Source organism: Silene latifolia, chromosome 10, assembly GCF_048544455.1.
Source record: "Silene latifolia isolate original U9 population chromosome 10, ASM4854445v1, whole genome shotgun sequence".
NCBI lineage: Eukaryota > Viridiplantae > Streptophyta > Magnoliopsida > Caryophyllales > Caryophyllaceae > Silene > Silene latifolia.
Genome location: NC_133535.1, coordinates 151,211,714 through 151,228,005, shown reverse-complemented (window position 1 = coordinate 151,228,005; position 16,292 = coordinate 151,211,714). Strand labels below are relative to the sequence as shown.

Genomic DNA, 16,292 nt, shown 5'->3' with positions numbered 1-16,292 from the left:
GCATTCAAAGTACCGATCATTCATCCAAATTCGCCGGAATCACCCTTATACATTAAAAATCTCACTCGACAACAAAGAATCGAATACCTTGTCCATCATTCCACAAATCGAGCTCGTAGCATTTCCAATTTCACAAATCTCGAGGTAACGACCCCGCAAGAAATTTACGTAAAAGAAGGTTCGTTACTCTTAGTAAAATTAGGAGTTGGCACGTTTGAATCCGCCATACCATATCGTCGAACTTTTTACTTCATTATGGATACCGGTACTGATCAAACTTGGGTACAATGTGAAGATTGCCAACACTACGGCGGATGTTTCGGCAACCCTTTAATATTTTTACGTAATTCCAAGTCTCGATCGTATAATCCGATTCCTTGTGATTCTCACCCACTTTGTTATACGGGTGACTGTGTTGATGGATATTGTTCGTACCGTGTAGAATATCTTGACCGTTCCGTTGCACGTGGTATATTAGCGCACGAATCATTTACTTTTGGTATCGGACGAGGACGAGAAAGGAATGATGAAGTTAAATTCAACTTAGTGTTCGGATGCAACCGTGTTTACGAGGGTAAACCGGTTAACACGGATGAAAACGGAATGTTGGGTCTTATGTGGGGCCGACGGTCCCTCATAGACCAATTAATGACTCAAGGAGTAATCCAACGCGATATTTTCTCGTATTGCGTTCCTCATTATGACAATACGGATTTAGGAGGTGTAGGATACTTAGAAATCGGAACAGATGACGGTGATAACGATTATTATAGCTCCACGGCTTTAAAACGCTTCGGAGAAATTTCAACCTATTTTATTGAGTTGAATGGGATTAGTGTTGGACAAACACGACTACCAATCGATCCATATATTTTCAGTAGAGTTCACGATTTAGGAGGATCGATAATCGATTCTGGTTGTATGTTCTCGTATATCGCCGCAGGGGCTTATACGGTACTTACAAGAATGCTAAAAGATTATTTTTCGAAGTTGGGAAATTACAAGACGGTTAAACCTCGAAAGACGGATTTTCAATTTGGTTTATGTTACAAAGATTTGGAGGCTGGTAGGACAGGTTTACTTCTAGCAATTACTCTGCATTATTCAGGGGCGGATCTAGAACTCGAACCTGATAATGTGTTCTTCCATTTAACTCCGAACGTGTTTTGTCTGGCGATGTATCCTGCCTATAATGGCATGTCAATTTTAGGAGCATATCAACAGAGTAATTTTAAGTTTGTATATGACAGAGCTAATCTCATGCTTCGTTTTAAAAAAGAATATTGTCATCAAAGTGATTGATTATCGACACTAAATAAAATTAATAAGTATCGACAGTCTCATTCAAGAATTTGCGTTTTCTGAATTAATAGTCTATATCAATTATAATCGTTCTCTCTCGATTTCCAAGAGAATTTAGCTTGTTGTTTGAAGCTAATTGAACTAATTCTAAAATTAGTTAGCTATTAATAAAATTGCTTGAGCTTAACCTAGAATAACTTTTTGCACCCCGTCTACTGGATAGTTTCCGTCTAGAGTGAGAATTTTTGTTCACCAAATCCCGTCATGTTTCTATAGGCTCGGTTCTCACTTATTTGACGAACCACTGAAACTTGAACTTAAGTGCATTTCTGAGGAGGGTTCGACATTCCTCGGGTAAAGCCGCCAAATTCCCGTTTGTATGTGGAACATCCAACGCGTACTCCACATCGAAACTTTCCAATTGAAGCATCCAATAAGGATGACTTAATTCCTGTTATACGTTGCAGAGGATAGAAATATACTTTGCATAAGAGAATTGGTAAGATTATATTGATTTGACTTGTGTGTAAGATACATAGGAAGGTACATATATATAGGTACAAGCTAACAGCTAGTAAATATTCTAAGTAAGGAAAAGATACAATATTGACATATATGCACAAAGGGACCGTTGGGGGAGCTTGATCCGTGGGATTTTGCGGGTCAATCCTATTACCCCCCTCAAGTTGGTGAGTGTAAATTGACGACGCCCAACTTGGATAGAAGATCATTGAACTGGGATCGTCCAAGGGCCTTCGTAAGAATATCAGCCAATTGTACTTTAGTTGGGACGTAGTTCGGCTTGATGAGACCGTTTAGGATTTCGTCTCTTATAAAATGGCAATCCAACTCAATGTGTTTGGCCCGTTCATGAAATACAGGATTGCGGGCAATATGGAGAGCCGATTGATTATCACATGACAGGGCAACGGGCTGTTTGTGAGCTATACCGAGAGATGTAAGGAGGCCTTTGAGCCATTTGAGTTCGCACACGGTATAGGCCATAGCTCGATACTCGGCCTCGGCCGAGGATTTAGAAACCGTATTTTGCTTCTTTGTCTTCCACGAGATCGGGGAACTCCCGAGAAAAACAATGTACGCCGAGAGTGACCGTCAACTGGTGGGGCACGTAGCATAGTCGGAGTCACAATAGGCATGAAGGAGAAGGTGAGTATTTGAATGTAGAAGAAGTCCTTGACCGGGCTTGGATTTAAGGTAGCGTACTACTTGGAGAGCCGCTTGCCAATGATCATGCCTTGGTGATTGCATGAACTGTGCGAGAATATGGACCGGGTAAGTGATCTCAGGTCGGGTAATGGTAAGTGATGGGGCATATTCTGCACCGCTGACCAAGTCAACATATTGAGCAAGGTCAAAGATATCCACAGCAAAGTCAACGACTTAGACAGCCTAGCCGATGCATCCCATCGGCCTGTCACCTGGGTCTCGGCATGGCAACCAGCCAGCCGGGTCACATATCCGCGTACTCATATCCAAGACCCCTCGGCCGGCCTGCCATAGGTCCATCGGCCGAGGGTAGAACGGTCTTTCCACCTGCTAGCCACTTGGCCACTTGGCCACTACGTGACAAAAGGTGAAAGTCTATAAATACTCCTCAACCTTCATTGAGGAAAGGATCCACAAATTGACCTAATAACCACTATTCATCTGGTAATATCTTCCTTATCTCTCTACAATACGCATTTAGCCAAGTAATAACAACTTACCTCTCTAAGTTTACTGACTTGAGCGTCGGAGTGAGTACGCTCGGCCAAAGCCGAGCCCTCAGTTTGTTCATCGTTTCAGGAGATCACAAGGAGGATTCAAGCAAGGACATCATTCTACAAGCTACGAGTGGTAACAAGTATCTGCTCTGGAATTAAGCCCGGAACAATTGGCGCCGTCTGTGGGAAAAGACACTAGAAGCTAGTCACATTCATTCCCAAAACAAAAAAAAAACAACACAAAAACCCACCCCAAAAGCTAAGAAGATGTCGAAACAACAAGAGGTATTCGCAAATGACGAAACCGAGCTACACCAAGATGATACCTTCCACCATTCTGGAGTTGTGCAGCCCTCCACCGGCGGAGTAATCCAACCGGAATTCGGGATGCCGAATATACCAGATACGCCTCTGCCCGCCAACCAGGTCACCATCATGGGACATGTGGTTGACACGGCAAAACTGAAGATGCTCCTGGACCTAATCGGGAGTACATCAGCTCACACTGTCACGCCGACAAGAGCGGCGGAAACCGTCCAGGAGACCAGAGCCAAGAACGTGACTCCGAGAAATTTGAACGGAGCCCTAGGGGAAGCCGACCCTACCAAGACGCCGGAGGAGCCCAAAGTGGACGTGGTAAACCTAAGTCCTACCCGCACTCATTGGAGGATAGCGTCGCCGCGGCACGAACGAGGCATACCTCAAAGAAGCCAGAGGAGTCCGACTCAGCAGAGTCGGAGAAGAAGCCCGAGTCGGAGAAGGAGTCCTTCCCGCTACAAGGAGAGGAGCCGGACTAGGAATGCATGGAGCCGATCGCCGCGTGTCATTCGACACGTGGTCAGACAGCCCCTCAGTGCCTATGTCCTAGACACCGCCGTGCCAACTAAGCTGAAGTTGCCGGCGTTCACATACAAAGGAGACAGTGACCCCACCGACCACGCCGAGGCTTTTGAGTCTTACATGTCGGTATGGGAGCAGCCCGACGAGGTCTGGTGCCGAGTCTTCCCAACAACTTTGCATGGGATGGCTCAAAATTGGTACAAGGGACTTCCCGACGGCTCGGTATACTGTTTCGCCGACCTGAAGGACGCCTTCTTAGCCCAATACTCTTGCAACAAGAGGAGGGCCGTGGAGACGTCGGACCTCCTAACTATCAGACAGGAGGAGGGCGAGTCTTTACGAAGCTATGTAAAGAGGTTTGACGGCAAGGTCCAGCAGATTCGGGAGATTAATCCTGAGCTAGCGGCCTTCGCACTGATGAAAGGCCTCCCAGGGGGAGACTTAAAAGATGAGCTCATCAAGTACGGGGGCCTGGGTTTGGATGCCGCCAGGAAGATGGCCGACCGCGCCATCAAGGTAGAAGACTATCACAAGACCTGGGTGGGCCCCAGCGAGGCCGAGCCCTCAGAAAAGAGGAGCCGCCGGGAGGACAACCCGGATGAAAGACGCCGTGACAATAACGGGCCACGGTCCGATGAGAGACGCCGTGACAATAATAGGTCACGGTCTGACAGATCCGCAAGGAAACAGGACTCGACGGGCGCCGGGGGGAGTTCGGGAACTTTTTACCAAAGGCATTACAGTGATAAAACCCCTCTGGTCGCATCGGTCGCCGAAGTCTTCGCCCTGAGCAAAAACGAGGGCCAGAAGTGGGAACGGCCCCCCAAGCCAAAAGGAGACGGTGATACGAGCCAGTACTGCGAGTACCACGGCCACACCGGTCACCTCACTGACAACTGCCGGCATCTGATGAATGCCATCGAAGAGCTGATCCGAAAGGGGAGCCTCGGCAAGTATGTTGCCAAAGGCCAGAAGACCGACGCCAGCAGTTCAGATAAGAAGTCCGTCTTCGAACGGATAGGAGTGATCCATGTTGTCATCGGGGGCAACGAGAACGGAGAGTCCGCTCATGGGCACAAACGGCACCTGAACGAGCTATACCAAGCCATCAACTTTGTGCCCAACACAGCGATCCCCGCTTCCAACATCCCCGATATGACTATTGGAAGGAAAGACTACGAGGGAGTCATCGCCCCTCACAGCGACCCACTTGTGATCAACGTGGACATATCCAACCACTTGGTCAAGAGGTGCCTGATTGACACAGGCGCCTACACGAACATCATGTTCAGGGAATGCTTCCTCAACCTCGGTCTGAAAGACAAAGACTTGAGCCCCTGCACCAATCCACTGTACAGCTTCTCTGGGGCCGGCCTGGTACCCCTGGGGTCTATCAGGCTGCCAGTGATGTTCGGCGAAGGGAATGCGGCTAAAAACGTCCTAGCGGAGTTCGTGGTCATTAACGGCTCGTCCGCCTATAACGTTCTCATAGGCCGAGTCACTCTGAGCGAGGCCGATGCGGTGATGTCCATCCGGGCCCTGACACTGATGTATGTCTCGGACCGGGGGGAAGCGCATAAGCTCGTCTCCAAGGACGAGAAGGACGAGGTGGTCAACGTCCAGATATCCGCCAGAGGATGCAACATGCAATCCCTCAAAGTGGCAAAGCAGACAGAGAAGGGAAAAGCCCATCCTTACAACAGAAGGGCGACCTCATGGATGCAACTGACGGCTGACGGGGAAGATGCGCCTTTGATAAGGCATTAGGACACTGGTAATCTCCGGAAGACCTTGTATAGCGGTGGAGGTGTCCAAAACAGCTGTGGGCACCCCAACGCCTGTTTATATGTAATGAAAAATCGACCAAGTCTTTCATTAAAATGTTCATTTTCCCCATAAGTCTCTATCAAGCAACAGACGCCGGCTCACACTGTCAATCCGACAAGAGCGGCAGTCTCCATCAAGAAATAAGCGCCGTCGCAGTCACCCCAAATAGTAGACGCTTCGGCAGTCACTTAAAGTGGTAGACGCTACGTTAGACGCTCTCAAGAAGCGTACGCCGGCTCACACGTCAATCCGACAAGAGCGCGATCTCTATCAAGCAACGCACGACGGCTCACATCGTCAATCCGACAAGAGCGGCAGTCTCCATCAAGAAATAAGCGCCGTCGCAGTCACCCCAAATAGTAGACGCTTCGGCAGTCACTTAAAGTGGTAGGCGCTACGTTAGACGCTATCAAGAAGAAGACGCCGGCTCACACTGTCAATCCGACAAGAGCGGCAGTCTCTATCAAGCAACAGACGCCGGCTCACACTGTCAATCCGACAAGAGCGGCAGTCTCCATCAAGAAATAAGCGCCGTCGCAGTCACCCCAAATAGTAGACGCTTCGGCAGTCACTTAAAGTGGTAGACGCTACGTTAGACGCTATCAAGAAGAAGACGTCGGCTCACACTGTCATACCGACAAGAGCGGCAGTCTCCCTCAAGAAGCAGACACCGCGACAGTCACGGCCAGCACGGTTGATACTCGCAAAAGCGACCAAGATACCTTAGAAGCGTTTTGAGATACGCACTCTAGACTGCCTCGGCCAAGCCAAGGCAGAAACAAAAGAGACGCTCAATTAATAACGGAAGAAGGCAACTCAAACGAAGACGAGAGAAGACCTCGGCCAAGCCAGAGGCAAAGTGAAAACGCTAAGTACAGTTGAGACGCTCAACTATTAGCACAAGGAAACCCAAAGTGAGATAAAGACCTCGGCAAAGCCGAAGGCAAAAGAAACGAACTCTTATTAAAAATGACAAGTTACAAGTAAGGAGAATACAGACGGCGGCCGTCCCCATAGGGATAAGCCTAAACACAACCTACCAAGAGTTTTTACAACCGAACAAGGAAAAGGAAAGCAAAAAGTTACAAATAGGTCATTTGAAGCACCAAAAGATGGCAGAAAGGGAGGGCTTAATAATTGGCTCCAGAATAGCTGAAGCATGATCTGCTGTAAACTTGTTCTCATCAAGCAGCACATGGTTGTGTGTGAGGAGCTGAAGCAGACCTGCTGTAAACTTGTTCTCATCAAGCAGCACATGGTAGTATGTGAGGAGCTGAAGCTATCCGAGACGCCGGGTGAGCCTCCCTATGCCTGTTGCCGCTTACCATCAGCAGCGGTAGCAGCATCTTCTTCAATGGGCAACCCAGCGGCGTTCTTAGCAGCCTCAGCTTCAGCAGCCGCAGCCTTAGCCTCGGCAGCGTCAGCTGCCCTCATTCTCTCGGCTTCCTCTTTGGCCGCCTTAGCCTTCGCAGCAAGGGCTGCTTTCTCCGCGGCCGCCTCTTTCTCTATCTTCACCCTCACCGCCTCCTTGGCCTTCTCCGCCACGGCCTCCTCCTTAGAGTCGAGCTTGTCGTCAAACAGCTCGTCGAATTTGGCCCACGGAAAGGAACCATCCAAAGGGAAGAGCTCCCCAATCGCTTCCCTGGCAGCTTCCTCGGCCAGGTCCCGGTACTGGGCGCACATTTTAGGAAGCATGGCGGTTTGGAGCATCTCAATATCCTCCTCCTTTTGTCTGATCATGGCCTCCTTGCTCCGAATCACCTTCCCCTGGATACCATGCATGCTCCTGAATTCGTTCCTCTGCTGGAAATAAAGGTCGGCATGCCTCTGAACGAGGTCACTCTTCTCCAGCAGCTTCGCAACTTCAGCCGCCGCGGCCTCTGCCTTGGCCCTCTCAGTAAGGACCTCCTTTTCAGCGTCCTCCCTGAGTTTCCTCTCAGCCAAGAGCGCCTTCTCAGCATCTCCCCTGAGCTTCTGCTCATTGAGGAGACCCAGCTTCACCTTCATGGCCACCCTCTTGATGGCAGCAAGCTCAAGAGCGGATTGAGTCATGGCCTTCTCCTGCTCTATAATACGAGCACCGGTCATATCGTTCCACTTCGCCAGCCTCTTGATCAACCTCGCACTTTCTGCTACGAGCTGGGAGGGGGAAGCCTTCTGGGATGAAGACTCAGTGGCGGCATGCTGATCACCAGCCTGCAGCTGGAAAGCCTTCTGGGATGAAGAGTCCACGGTGACGTTTAGATCACCAGCCTGCACGGGGTTCTCCTCCACTTGCTGCTCAATGAGAGCGGCAACCGACGACGATTTATCTACAAAAATGCGATTAAAGCATCAACGTCAACATACATAGACATACCAAAGAGCCTGTCATCAGGAACGCCTAATGAACCAGCTAAACCTGAGCCACAGGATAGATCCATACCATGCTTGGCCTTCTTGGCCAGAGGACGCATTTCTTTGCCGGCGTCAGTGTCAGCAGTAGCAGTAGAAGCATCAGCGGCCGGAGCAGACCCTTTCCTCTTACGGACAAGGGGAGATCCATCCGCGTCAGAGTCCCCCCCATCGGTGATATCAACAATCTCCACCGTCTCCTTCTGGACTGGAGGGATGGGGGGTGGAATTGGTGTCGACACCGTCGCCGCCGAAGACTTTGTTCTCCGCGTGTGGCGCGGCATGTTACTAGCCACCTTCGCCTGGGCCGCCACCGCATCCAAGCTTTTCAGCTGCTGATCCATGAGATCATTCGGCGGCGTCCTGCGGTCATGAGCTAGGGCCTTTGGATGCAAGTTAGCAACGGTTTTATCTTTATGCAGCCCCATTCTCCTGAGGATATCCTCAGACAGGTCCGGTCCAAAATGGTCTGCGAAGGAAACAAAGCAAGAGTTAAGTAGAAGAAATAAATCGAAGTTCGTAAAACAGGAACATTGAGAGCGGTGATGGGCCTCACACCAACCCCACTCACCCTGTGCCAGGGCCGGTATGAGGCCGACATAGCAAAGCGGCTCATCCTGAAGAATGATCTGCGTTGGGGGAATCCATCTTTTCGGCACCCCACCCTTATCTGCCTCAAAAAGCCTCATCGCCAGCTTCTCATCCTCTTTAAGGGGGACCTTGCTGGCATCCATCTTAAGCTTTTTCCGGGTGACCCATCTGTCATGCTCCGCCCTAGTCTCACACCGCAAATTAACTTGGTGCTGGAAGGAACGGGGCAGCGGGTAGTCATCCGGCACCTTAACGTACACCCACCGGTCTTTCCAGTCTTTGCAAGAAGAAAGTTTGTCGACAGAAACATAACCCTGCTCCATGTGCACACTGTACCATCCTACGCGACCAGAGATTGATGGCTGGAGATGATGAAGCCGGCGGAATAAATTGACCGTCGGGGCCTCTCCCTTGAAGAGACAAAGCCAGACAAAGCCGACTATGGTCCTCATAGCCAACGGGTGCAGTTGGGCAACGGCAACGTTCATGGCTCTAATGATGGCCATAACGTATTTATTCAACGGAAACCGGAGCCCGTACTCCAAATGCCGCATGTATACGCCGGTATGGCCCGGCGGAGGGCAACAGACGGCCTGACCCTCTTCAGGGATAACAATTTTATATCCCCTGTCAAAGAAGAAATGGCCCTCGAAAAGTTTCTCACCAGAACAACTGGCGAGCTTATGAGTCCAAGCACGGTCAAGGCGGACCTTACAGGCGTCGCCGTGATCCATAACGTGCTGCCTCCCCTCATTAGGACGAGCCCTTTCAGCATCATCACCAAAATCGTCAGCGTCATCATCGACATCATCGTCATCCTCCCATTCCTCCAAAATTTGAGGATCAACCTCAGGAGAAGGAGACCTAGGGCCCCCAGGCCTCACCAGGACGGCGTCTAGTTTCTCCTCCCCATCAAGACGCGACGGGGAACCCCCCGGCGCAGAAGTACTAGTCCCGGCGTCAGCAGAAGACATGATAACAATGATTACGTAACAAAATAAGAAGTGAGAAAACTTGTTTGTTTACCTTGAAGAAAAACACTCGCCGGATCAAAGACTCTGAAGATTAGAAGAAAAGGAAGCCCTGGAAAGTTTAGAAAGATGAAGATTTTGGAGAAAAATTTGAGAAAATGAAATTGGTGGCCAAAATCACGGAATTATGCCCTATTTATAGGGAAAAGCCCATGAAGAGGGACCAATCAGGACACAGCCCATGAAACGTCAGCCAATCAGCGAACAGACACGTGTCGGACATGCAACCACGGAATGTCAATCGTTGCAACAGTTGAACGTCAATCAATGCAACAGTGAACAAGCGTCTTCAACACGCCCCTTCATATCTCTTTGCCTATTCATCTTCCTCAACAAATTCCTAGGTATTTGCTCTCCGCCGGCCTCACGATCAACCAAGCTAGGAAGCACCGGCCGGGGGCAATAAAAAACAACCGGCACTCTCAACCCTGGTCTCGGCCAGCGTCACTTTCTTGTCCACATCGGATGCCCTTTACGCATCCATGTGGAGGGGGGATATGGTACGGCCTAATAAGAACCAGACCGAAGTAGAAGAAGCCGATGCATCAGAAGAAGCCGATACAGAAAAATTTTGCAAAATACTTGCGCAGAATATACGCTCAACATACATCGGAGCCCATACCACGGCATAGACTACGCTGGGGGCAAATTGATGGGGCATATTCGCACGCCGACCAAGTCAACATATTGAGCAAGGTCAAAGATATCCACAACAAAGTCAACGACTTAGACGGCCCTAGCCGATGCATCCCATCGGCTGTCACCTGGGTCTCGGCATGGCAAACCGACCCGGTACCGGGTCACATATCCGCGTACTCATATCCAAGACCCCTCGGCCGGCCTGCCATAGGTCCATCGGCCGAGGGTAGAACGGTCTTTCCACCTGCTAGCCACTTGGCCACTACGTGACAAAAGGTGAAAGTCTATAAATACTCCTCAACCTTCATTGAGGAAAGGATCCACAAATTGACCTAATAACCACTATTCATCTGGTAATATCTTCCTTATCTCTCTACAATACGCATTTAGCCAAGTAATAACAACTTACCTCTCTAAGTTTACTGACTTGAGCGTCGGAGTGAGTACGCTCGGCCAAAGCCGAGCCCTCAGTTTGTTCATCGTTTCAGGAGATCACAAGGAGGATTCAAGCAAGGACATCATTCTACAAGCTACGAGTGGTAACAAGTATCTGCTCTGGAATTCAGCCCGGAACAGTAAGGTAAACGAGTTTTCCCACTAGATGTCGATACGGTTGAGCATCATTAAGGACAGGGGAGTCGGACTCGAGTAGATTGTGGTTAGGTTCCATGGGAATGGAGGCGGGTTTCGAGCCCAAAAGACTGGTTTCTCCAAGTATGTCTAATGTGTATTTACGTTGGGATATGTAAATGCCACTTGAATTTCGTGCTATTTCCAATCCCAGGAAATATTTGAGGGGACTCAAGTCTTTCATGTGGAAACAATTGCTTAAGTAAGTTTTGAATTGTTGAATCATGTTTGAATTATTCCCGCATATGACGATGTCGTCAACATAGACTAGGACATGGATTTCAGCTTCGGGTTGGAGAATGGAGAAGAGGGAGTGATCATAGGGGCATTGTGTGAAACCATATTGTTTGAGTGCGGAAGCGAGTTTAGCGTACCAACATCTTGGGGCTTGTCGGAGACTATAGAGGGACTTGCGAAGGCGACACACTTTCCCATCGGAATTAGTGAGAAATCCCGGTGGGGGTTTCATGTAAACTTCTTCTTCAAGGTCACCATGTAAGAAGGCGTTGTGAACGTCCATTTGATGGACGCCCTAATTCTTTGCAGCTGCAATGGTTAAGAGAGTACGGACTGTGACCATCTTGACTGTAGGTGCAAATGTCTCTTGAAAATCAACCCCTTCGATTTGTCTATTTCCCATAATGACAAGTCGAGCCTTATATCGCTCGATTGAACCATCAGCATTATATTTGATTTTGTAGACCCATTTAGAGCCAATGGCCTTTTTGTGGGGCGGGAGAGATTCGAGAGTCCAAGTGTTGTTGCGTTCGAGAGCATCGATTTCATTTTGCATTGCCTCGCGCCATTGTGGAACCTGCATTGCTTCTTTGAAAGAACGTGGCTCGTGATTGTCAATCACGGCCGCTAGAAAAATTTGATGGTTAGGTGAAAACTTATCATATGTAAGAAAATTGGTGAGAGGATAGCGGGTACCTGAGGATGGTGATGCGGAAGCAAGGTGAGTTGAGGGACCTATTGGAGGACGGACATAGCCGGATAGACGAGTGTTTGGGATCTTAGGACGTTGTCCTTTACCCATGGGTTCGGTGTTGGTAGATGGTTGAGTGGAGGGACCCGTGGATGAGGAGGTTACCGTGGGTGAGGAGGTTGGACCCGTGGGTGTGTCCACGGGGGTGGTCTTGGGTGTGGTTGTCACCAGTGAGGCGGGAGAAGTAGTAGAGGTGTGAGTGGTGGGAGTCGATGTGGGGGAAGGAGTATCACTGGAAAGTGTAGTGGTGGATATGACTATTTGGTCAATCGGGGTGTGACTTTCCTCAAGAAACGAGTTGGAGGTGTCATGAATATTTAACGGATGGTACGGAAATTCCTGTTCAAGAAAAATGACATCTCGAGAGGAAAAATAAGTACCCGTGTCAAGGTCGTAGACAAGCCATCCCTTTTTACCAAAGGGGTACCCTAAGAAGACACATTTTCGACCACGAGGGGCAAATTTGTCATGAGAACGATTTATATTTTTCGCATAGCATAGACATCTGAAAGTGCGAATATGGCTCATGGGTGGTGGTTTGTTAAAAATAATCTCGTAAGGAGTTTTACCATTATGAATAGAGGAGGGGGTGCGATTAAGGAGATAGACGGCACCTAAAATGCATTCCCCCCAAAACCGAATGGGTAGACTAGCCTGAAAGAGAAGGGCGCGAGCGATATTCAAAATGTGACGATGTTTACGTTCCACTCGGCCATTTTTTTGTGGGGTGTCGACATTAGAGGTCTGAAATAACACACCATTTTCACGTAAAAATTTTTCAAGACTATTAAACTCTCCCCCGTTATCACTACGGAGGATTTTGATACGTTTTTTAAATTGTCTTTCAATTAGAGCGAAAACATTTAAGAGAGTTTGACGGGTGTCACTTTTGCGACGTAATAAATAAACCCATGTAGACCGAAAAAAATCGTCAACTATGGTGAGAAAATATTTTGAACCACACGACCCATTTTCAGAATACGGACCCCATAGGTCAGTGTATAATATCAAAAATATTGTCAGCCATGCTAGAACTTAAGGGAAAGGGAGCGCGAGTTTGTTTTGCGCGAATACAAATGTCACAATGCTTACTGTGAAAAGTAGACTGTGAAAAATTGGTTTTATTAAAAAAAGGTAAAAAACGAGAAATATTTGAAGACGGGTTCCCCAAACGACGATGCCAAAGTTCGACGGTGTCAAGATTGCCAACGGTATAGGCGTGTACCTTGTCATTTCGAACACCCTTCAAGAAATAGAGTCCCTCACTTTGCTCACCCGCACCAATCACTATCTTCGAGGTACGGTCCTATATCAAACAAAGTTGTTGGGAGAATTGAATAGTAAGAGAGGTGTCTAATAACAAACTGGAAACAGATATCAAGTTACATTGTAAATTTTCGGCATATAGGACATCTCGTAAAATAAGACGATGCGACAGATGTATGTCGCCTCTACGATTGGCGACGGCCATGTCACCGTTGGGTAGTCCAACAGATAAAGGGGAAATAGAATGTAAATTAGTAAAGTGAGAAATGCAACCCGACATATGGTGCGAGGCACCGGTGTCGATAATCCATGAGGAAGTAGAGTAATTACCGCTGAGACGATCATTATTGTCGAGTTTACGGTTCTTCCACATTTGGGTTATTTCATCAAGTTCCCGAGCATCAAGGGTATTGAAATCAATCCTGTCCAAATTATTAAGAGAAGAACGAGAAGTAGAGGTACTATTACCGTTAGTAGGACCGGATGCCGTGGCCATGTGAGCACTAGGAGTGGAGCTGGCCGTGGTGTTTTGCTTGCCACGGTCCTGTTTATTTCAGCGAGGATCAGGAACGAAGATGGCCTGGCTTAGGTCCGTGGCATTGGGGGTCAATGTAGACACGGTCACGAGGTCGATCTCCCCAATAGTCGAGCCAATTTCCCGTTACACGGAAGCAAGTACGTAAATAATGACCGTGCTTTTTACAGACGATATAATATGGGCGATTAGAATTGGTGTTATTATTGCTATTTGTGCGATCAGAATTATCCCGACCCCCTCCCTGACTTGAGTTCGAGGCATGATGAACTTTGGCAGCAAAGGCCATCGGTTCAGGGCGAGTGTCAGTGGTATGTTTAGATAGCGATCGAACCCCTTCCTCTTGAAGTAAGCGATTGTAAACAATATTAAGATTGGGAAGAGGGGTGATGCCAAGGATTTGGGAACGGGCATTATCAAATCGGTCATCTAAACCCATTAAAAAATCACGTACCCGTTCTTTTTCGCGACGATTCTCGAAAATACTTACCCAATCACAAGTGCACGTTTTGCAAGAGCAGCCCGGAACTGCATCGTGTTCTATCAATTCGTCCCATAGGCTGGTGAGACGACCATAGTACGTCATCAGTGACTCGGTAGGAGCCTGTCGACATGTGGTAATTGCTGCCTTTAATCGATAAAGACGGGCTTCATTGTCCTGATTAAATCGTTGGTGAATGTTGTCCCAAACTTGTTTGGCTTCTGGACGACAAGTGATGGATTTTGCGAGATCGGATTCGATGGTGGCCTATATCCAGGCCGTGACAAGGGCGTTGGTGGAACGCCAGATTTTGAATTCGTCCGCCGTTTCTGAAGGTTTGACAATGGATCCGTCTATATAACCCATCTTATCTTTAGCAAGAAGGGCGAGACGGAACGCACGAGACCACTCATCATAATTATTTCCATTGAACGTAACATATGAAATCTTGGCGCCCGGATTTTCGACTTGGACAACCGAGACTACTGATGAGGTATTAGTTTGATTTGTCGCTGGATTTGTCATGATGATAGAGAAAGAGAAGAAAATTGACTGAGAAAGGATGAAGAAATATTAAAAGAAATTTTCTACTGATACCATGTTATACGTTGCAGAGGATAGAAATATACTTTGCATAAGAGAATTGGTAAGATTATATTGATTTGACTTGTGTGTAAGATACATAGGAAGGTACATATATATAGGTACAAGCTAACAGCTAGTAAATATTCTAAGTAAGGAAAAGATACAATATTGACATATATGCACAAAGGGACCGTTGGGGGAGTTTGATTCGTGGGATTTTGCGGGTCAATCCTATTAATTCCTCATCACAGATACTCTCTTCTGCTTTCCTAACCAAGTTTTCACACAAGTACTGCAAACACAAAAGCAAATCAGCAAGACAAATTCATACATGAATTCAAAATACAATCGAGGTATTATGGACGACAGGTCCAAGGTTCGAAACTCCCAATGTTCTCTAAACTAGTCCTGCTTCTTTTTATTGTAGAGTAACACTCATTTGTTAGAATGTTTTGGCTAAATAGGGTTATTTACCAAATTAATTAGACTTTTGGTGTTCATTTTAAACGATTTGGGACGAATGGATCCACGTCATCATTTTTTTTTAGGTGAAGCCGCTAAGTTCCCTAGGGGCTTGTATCCGTACCACCTTCCAACTGGTACTGTTAAGTTCTAGAAAAAGAGAAGGGCATGAGCCGCTAAGAACTTAGGCGGTTTGCATGCTTGGGCTCCACCTTTCGTACAATGTTGCAACTTTAGAAAAATTGGAAGAGGATAAGCCATTAAGTTTTCTAGGGGCTTTACTATTTCAGTACAAAAAAACGTTGCAAACACACATTACACCAACTGAAAAGTGGTAGAGACACAAGCCGCTAGGGAACTTAGCGGCTTCACAATAACGTGGACCCAGTCGCAAATGAACCCAAAAGTCTAATTAATTTGGTAAATAACACTATTTAGCCAAAAAATTCTTGCAAGACTTTGTTGGAAATTAAATTATAGTATAGTTGAACAAAATACCTTAACGACATAATAATTTTGACAGTTGATAATGAAGGTAGTTGGACGAGTAATCCAGAGAATACCATCCAAAAGAGCAGCTACATTTTCCTCGTCGTAGTCAAGCTCAAATTGTAAAGAAAAATTGTGTCGCGGGGAAACTTCAATTGCTTCTACTAGCTCACGTTCGAATGTTGCCTACCAAAACCAAATTAACTCCATAAAGTTATTATGTATAAAAGCAAGAAAATGAAAGTGCCTAAACAAAACTCGGTACTCACCATTGGCAAATTGAAGTTCACGGAAATAGTGGTCTTATTTCCGATTAAGGGTACGATAAATTCTCTCAGGTTCATCAACCACGTCGTGTCATAAGCGTCCCTCATAGTTATATTCCAGCTGCTCTTCTCTAGCTCAGTCACTGATCTACACAGAACACGCTTTGGAACTGTCGTGCCCGCAAAGTTGAACTCTCTCAGTTTCGGACAATTAAGATGTAATTCTTCTAAACCTTTAGTCC

The 16,292-nt window shown here is 47.3% G+C and overlaps 1 protein-coding gene across 1 annotated transcript; it reads left to right on the top strand.

The window, feature by feature from the left end:
• Positions 1 to 255: 255 nt before the first annotated feature.
• LOC141608534 (aspartic proteinase nepenthesin-1-like) lies at positions 256 to 1,302 on the top strand. Its single transcript, XM_074427876.1, has one exon. It carries the CDS (start codon positions 256 to 258, stop codon positions 1,300 to 1,302), a length of 1,047 nt encoding a protein of 348 aa, XP_074283977.1.
• The last annotated feature ends 14,990 nt before the right edge of the window (positions 1,303 to 16,292 follow it).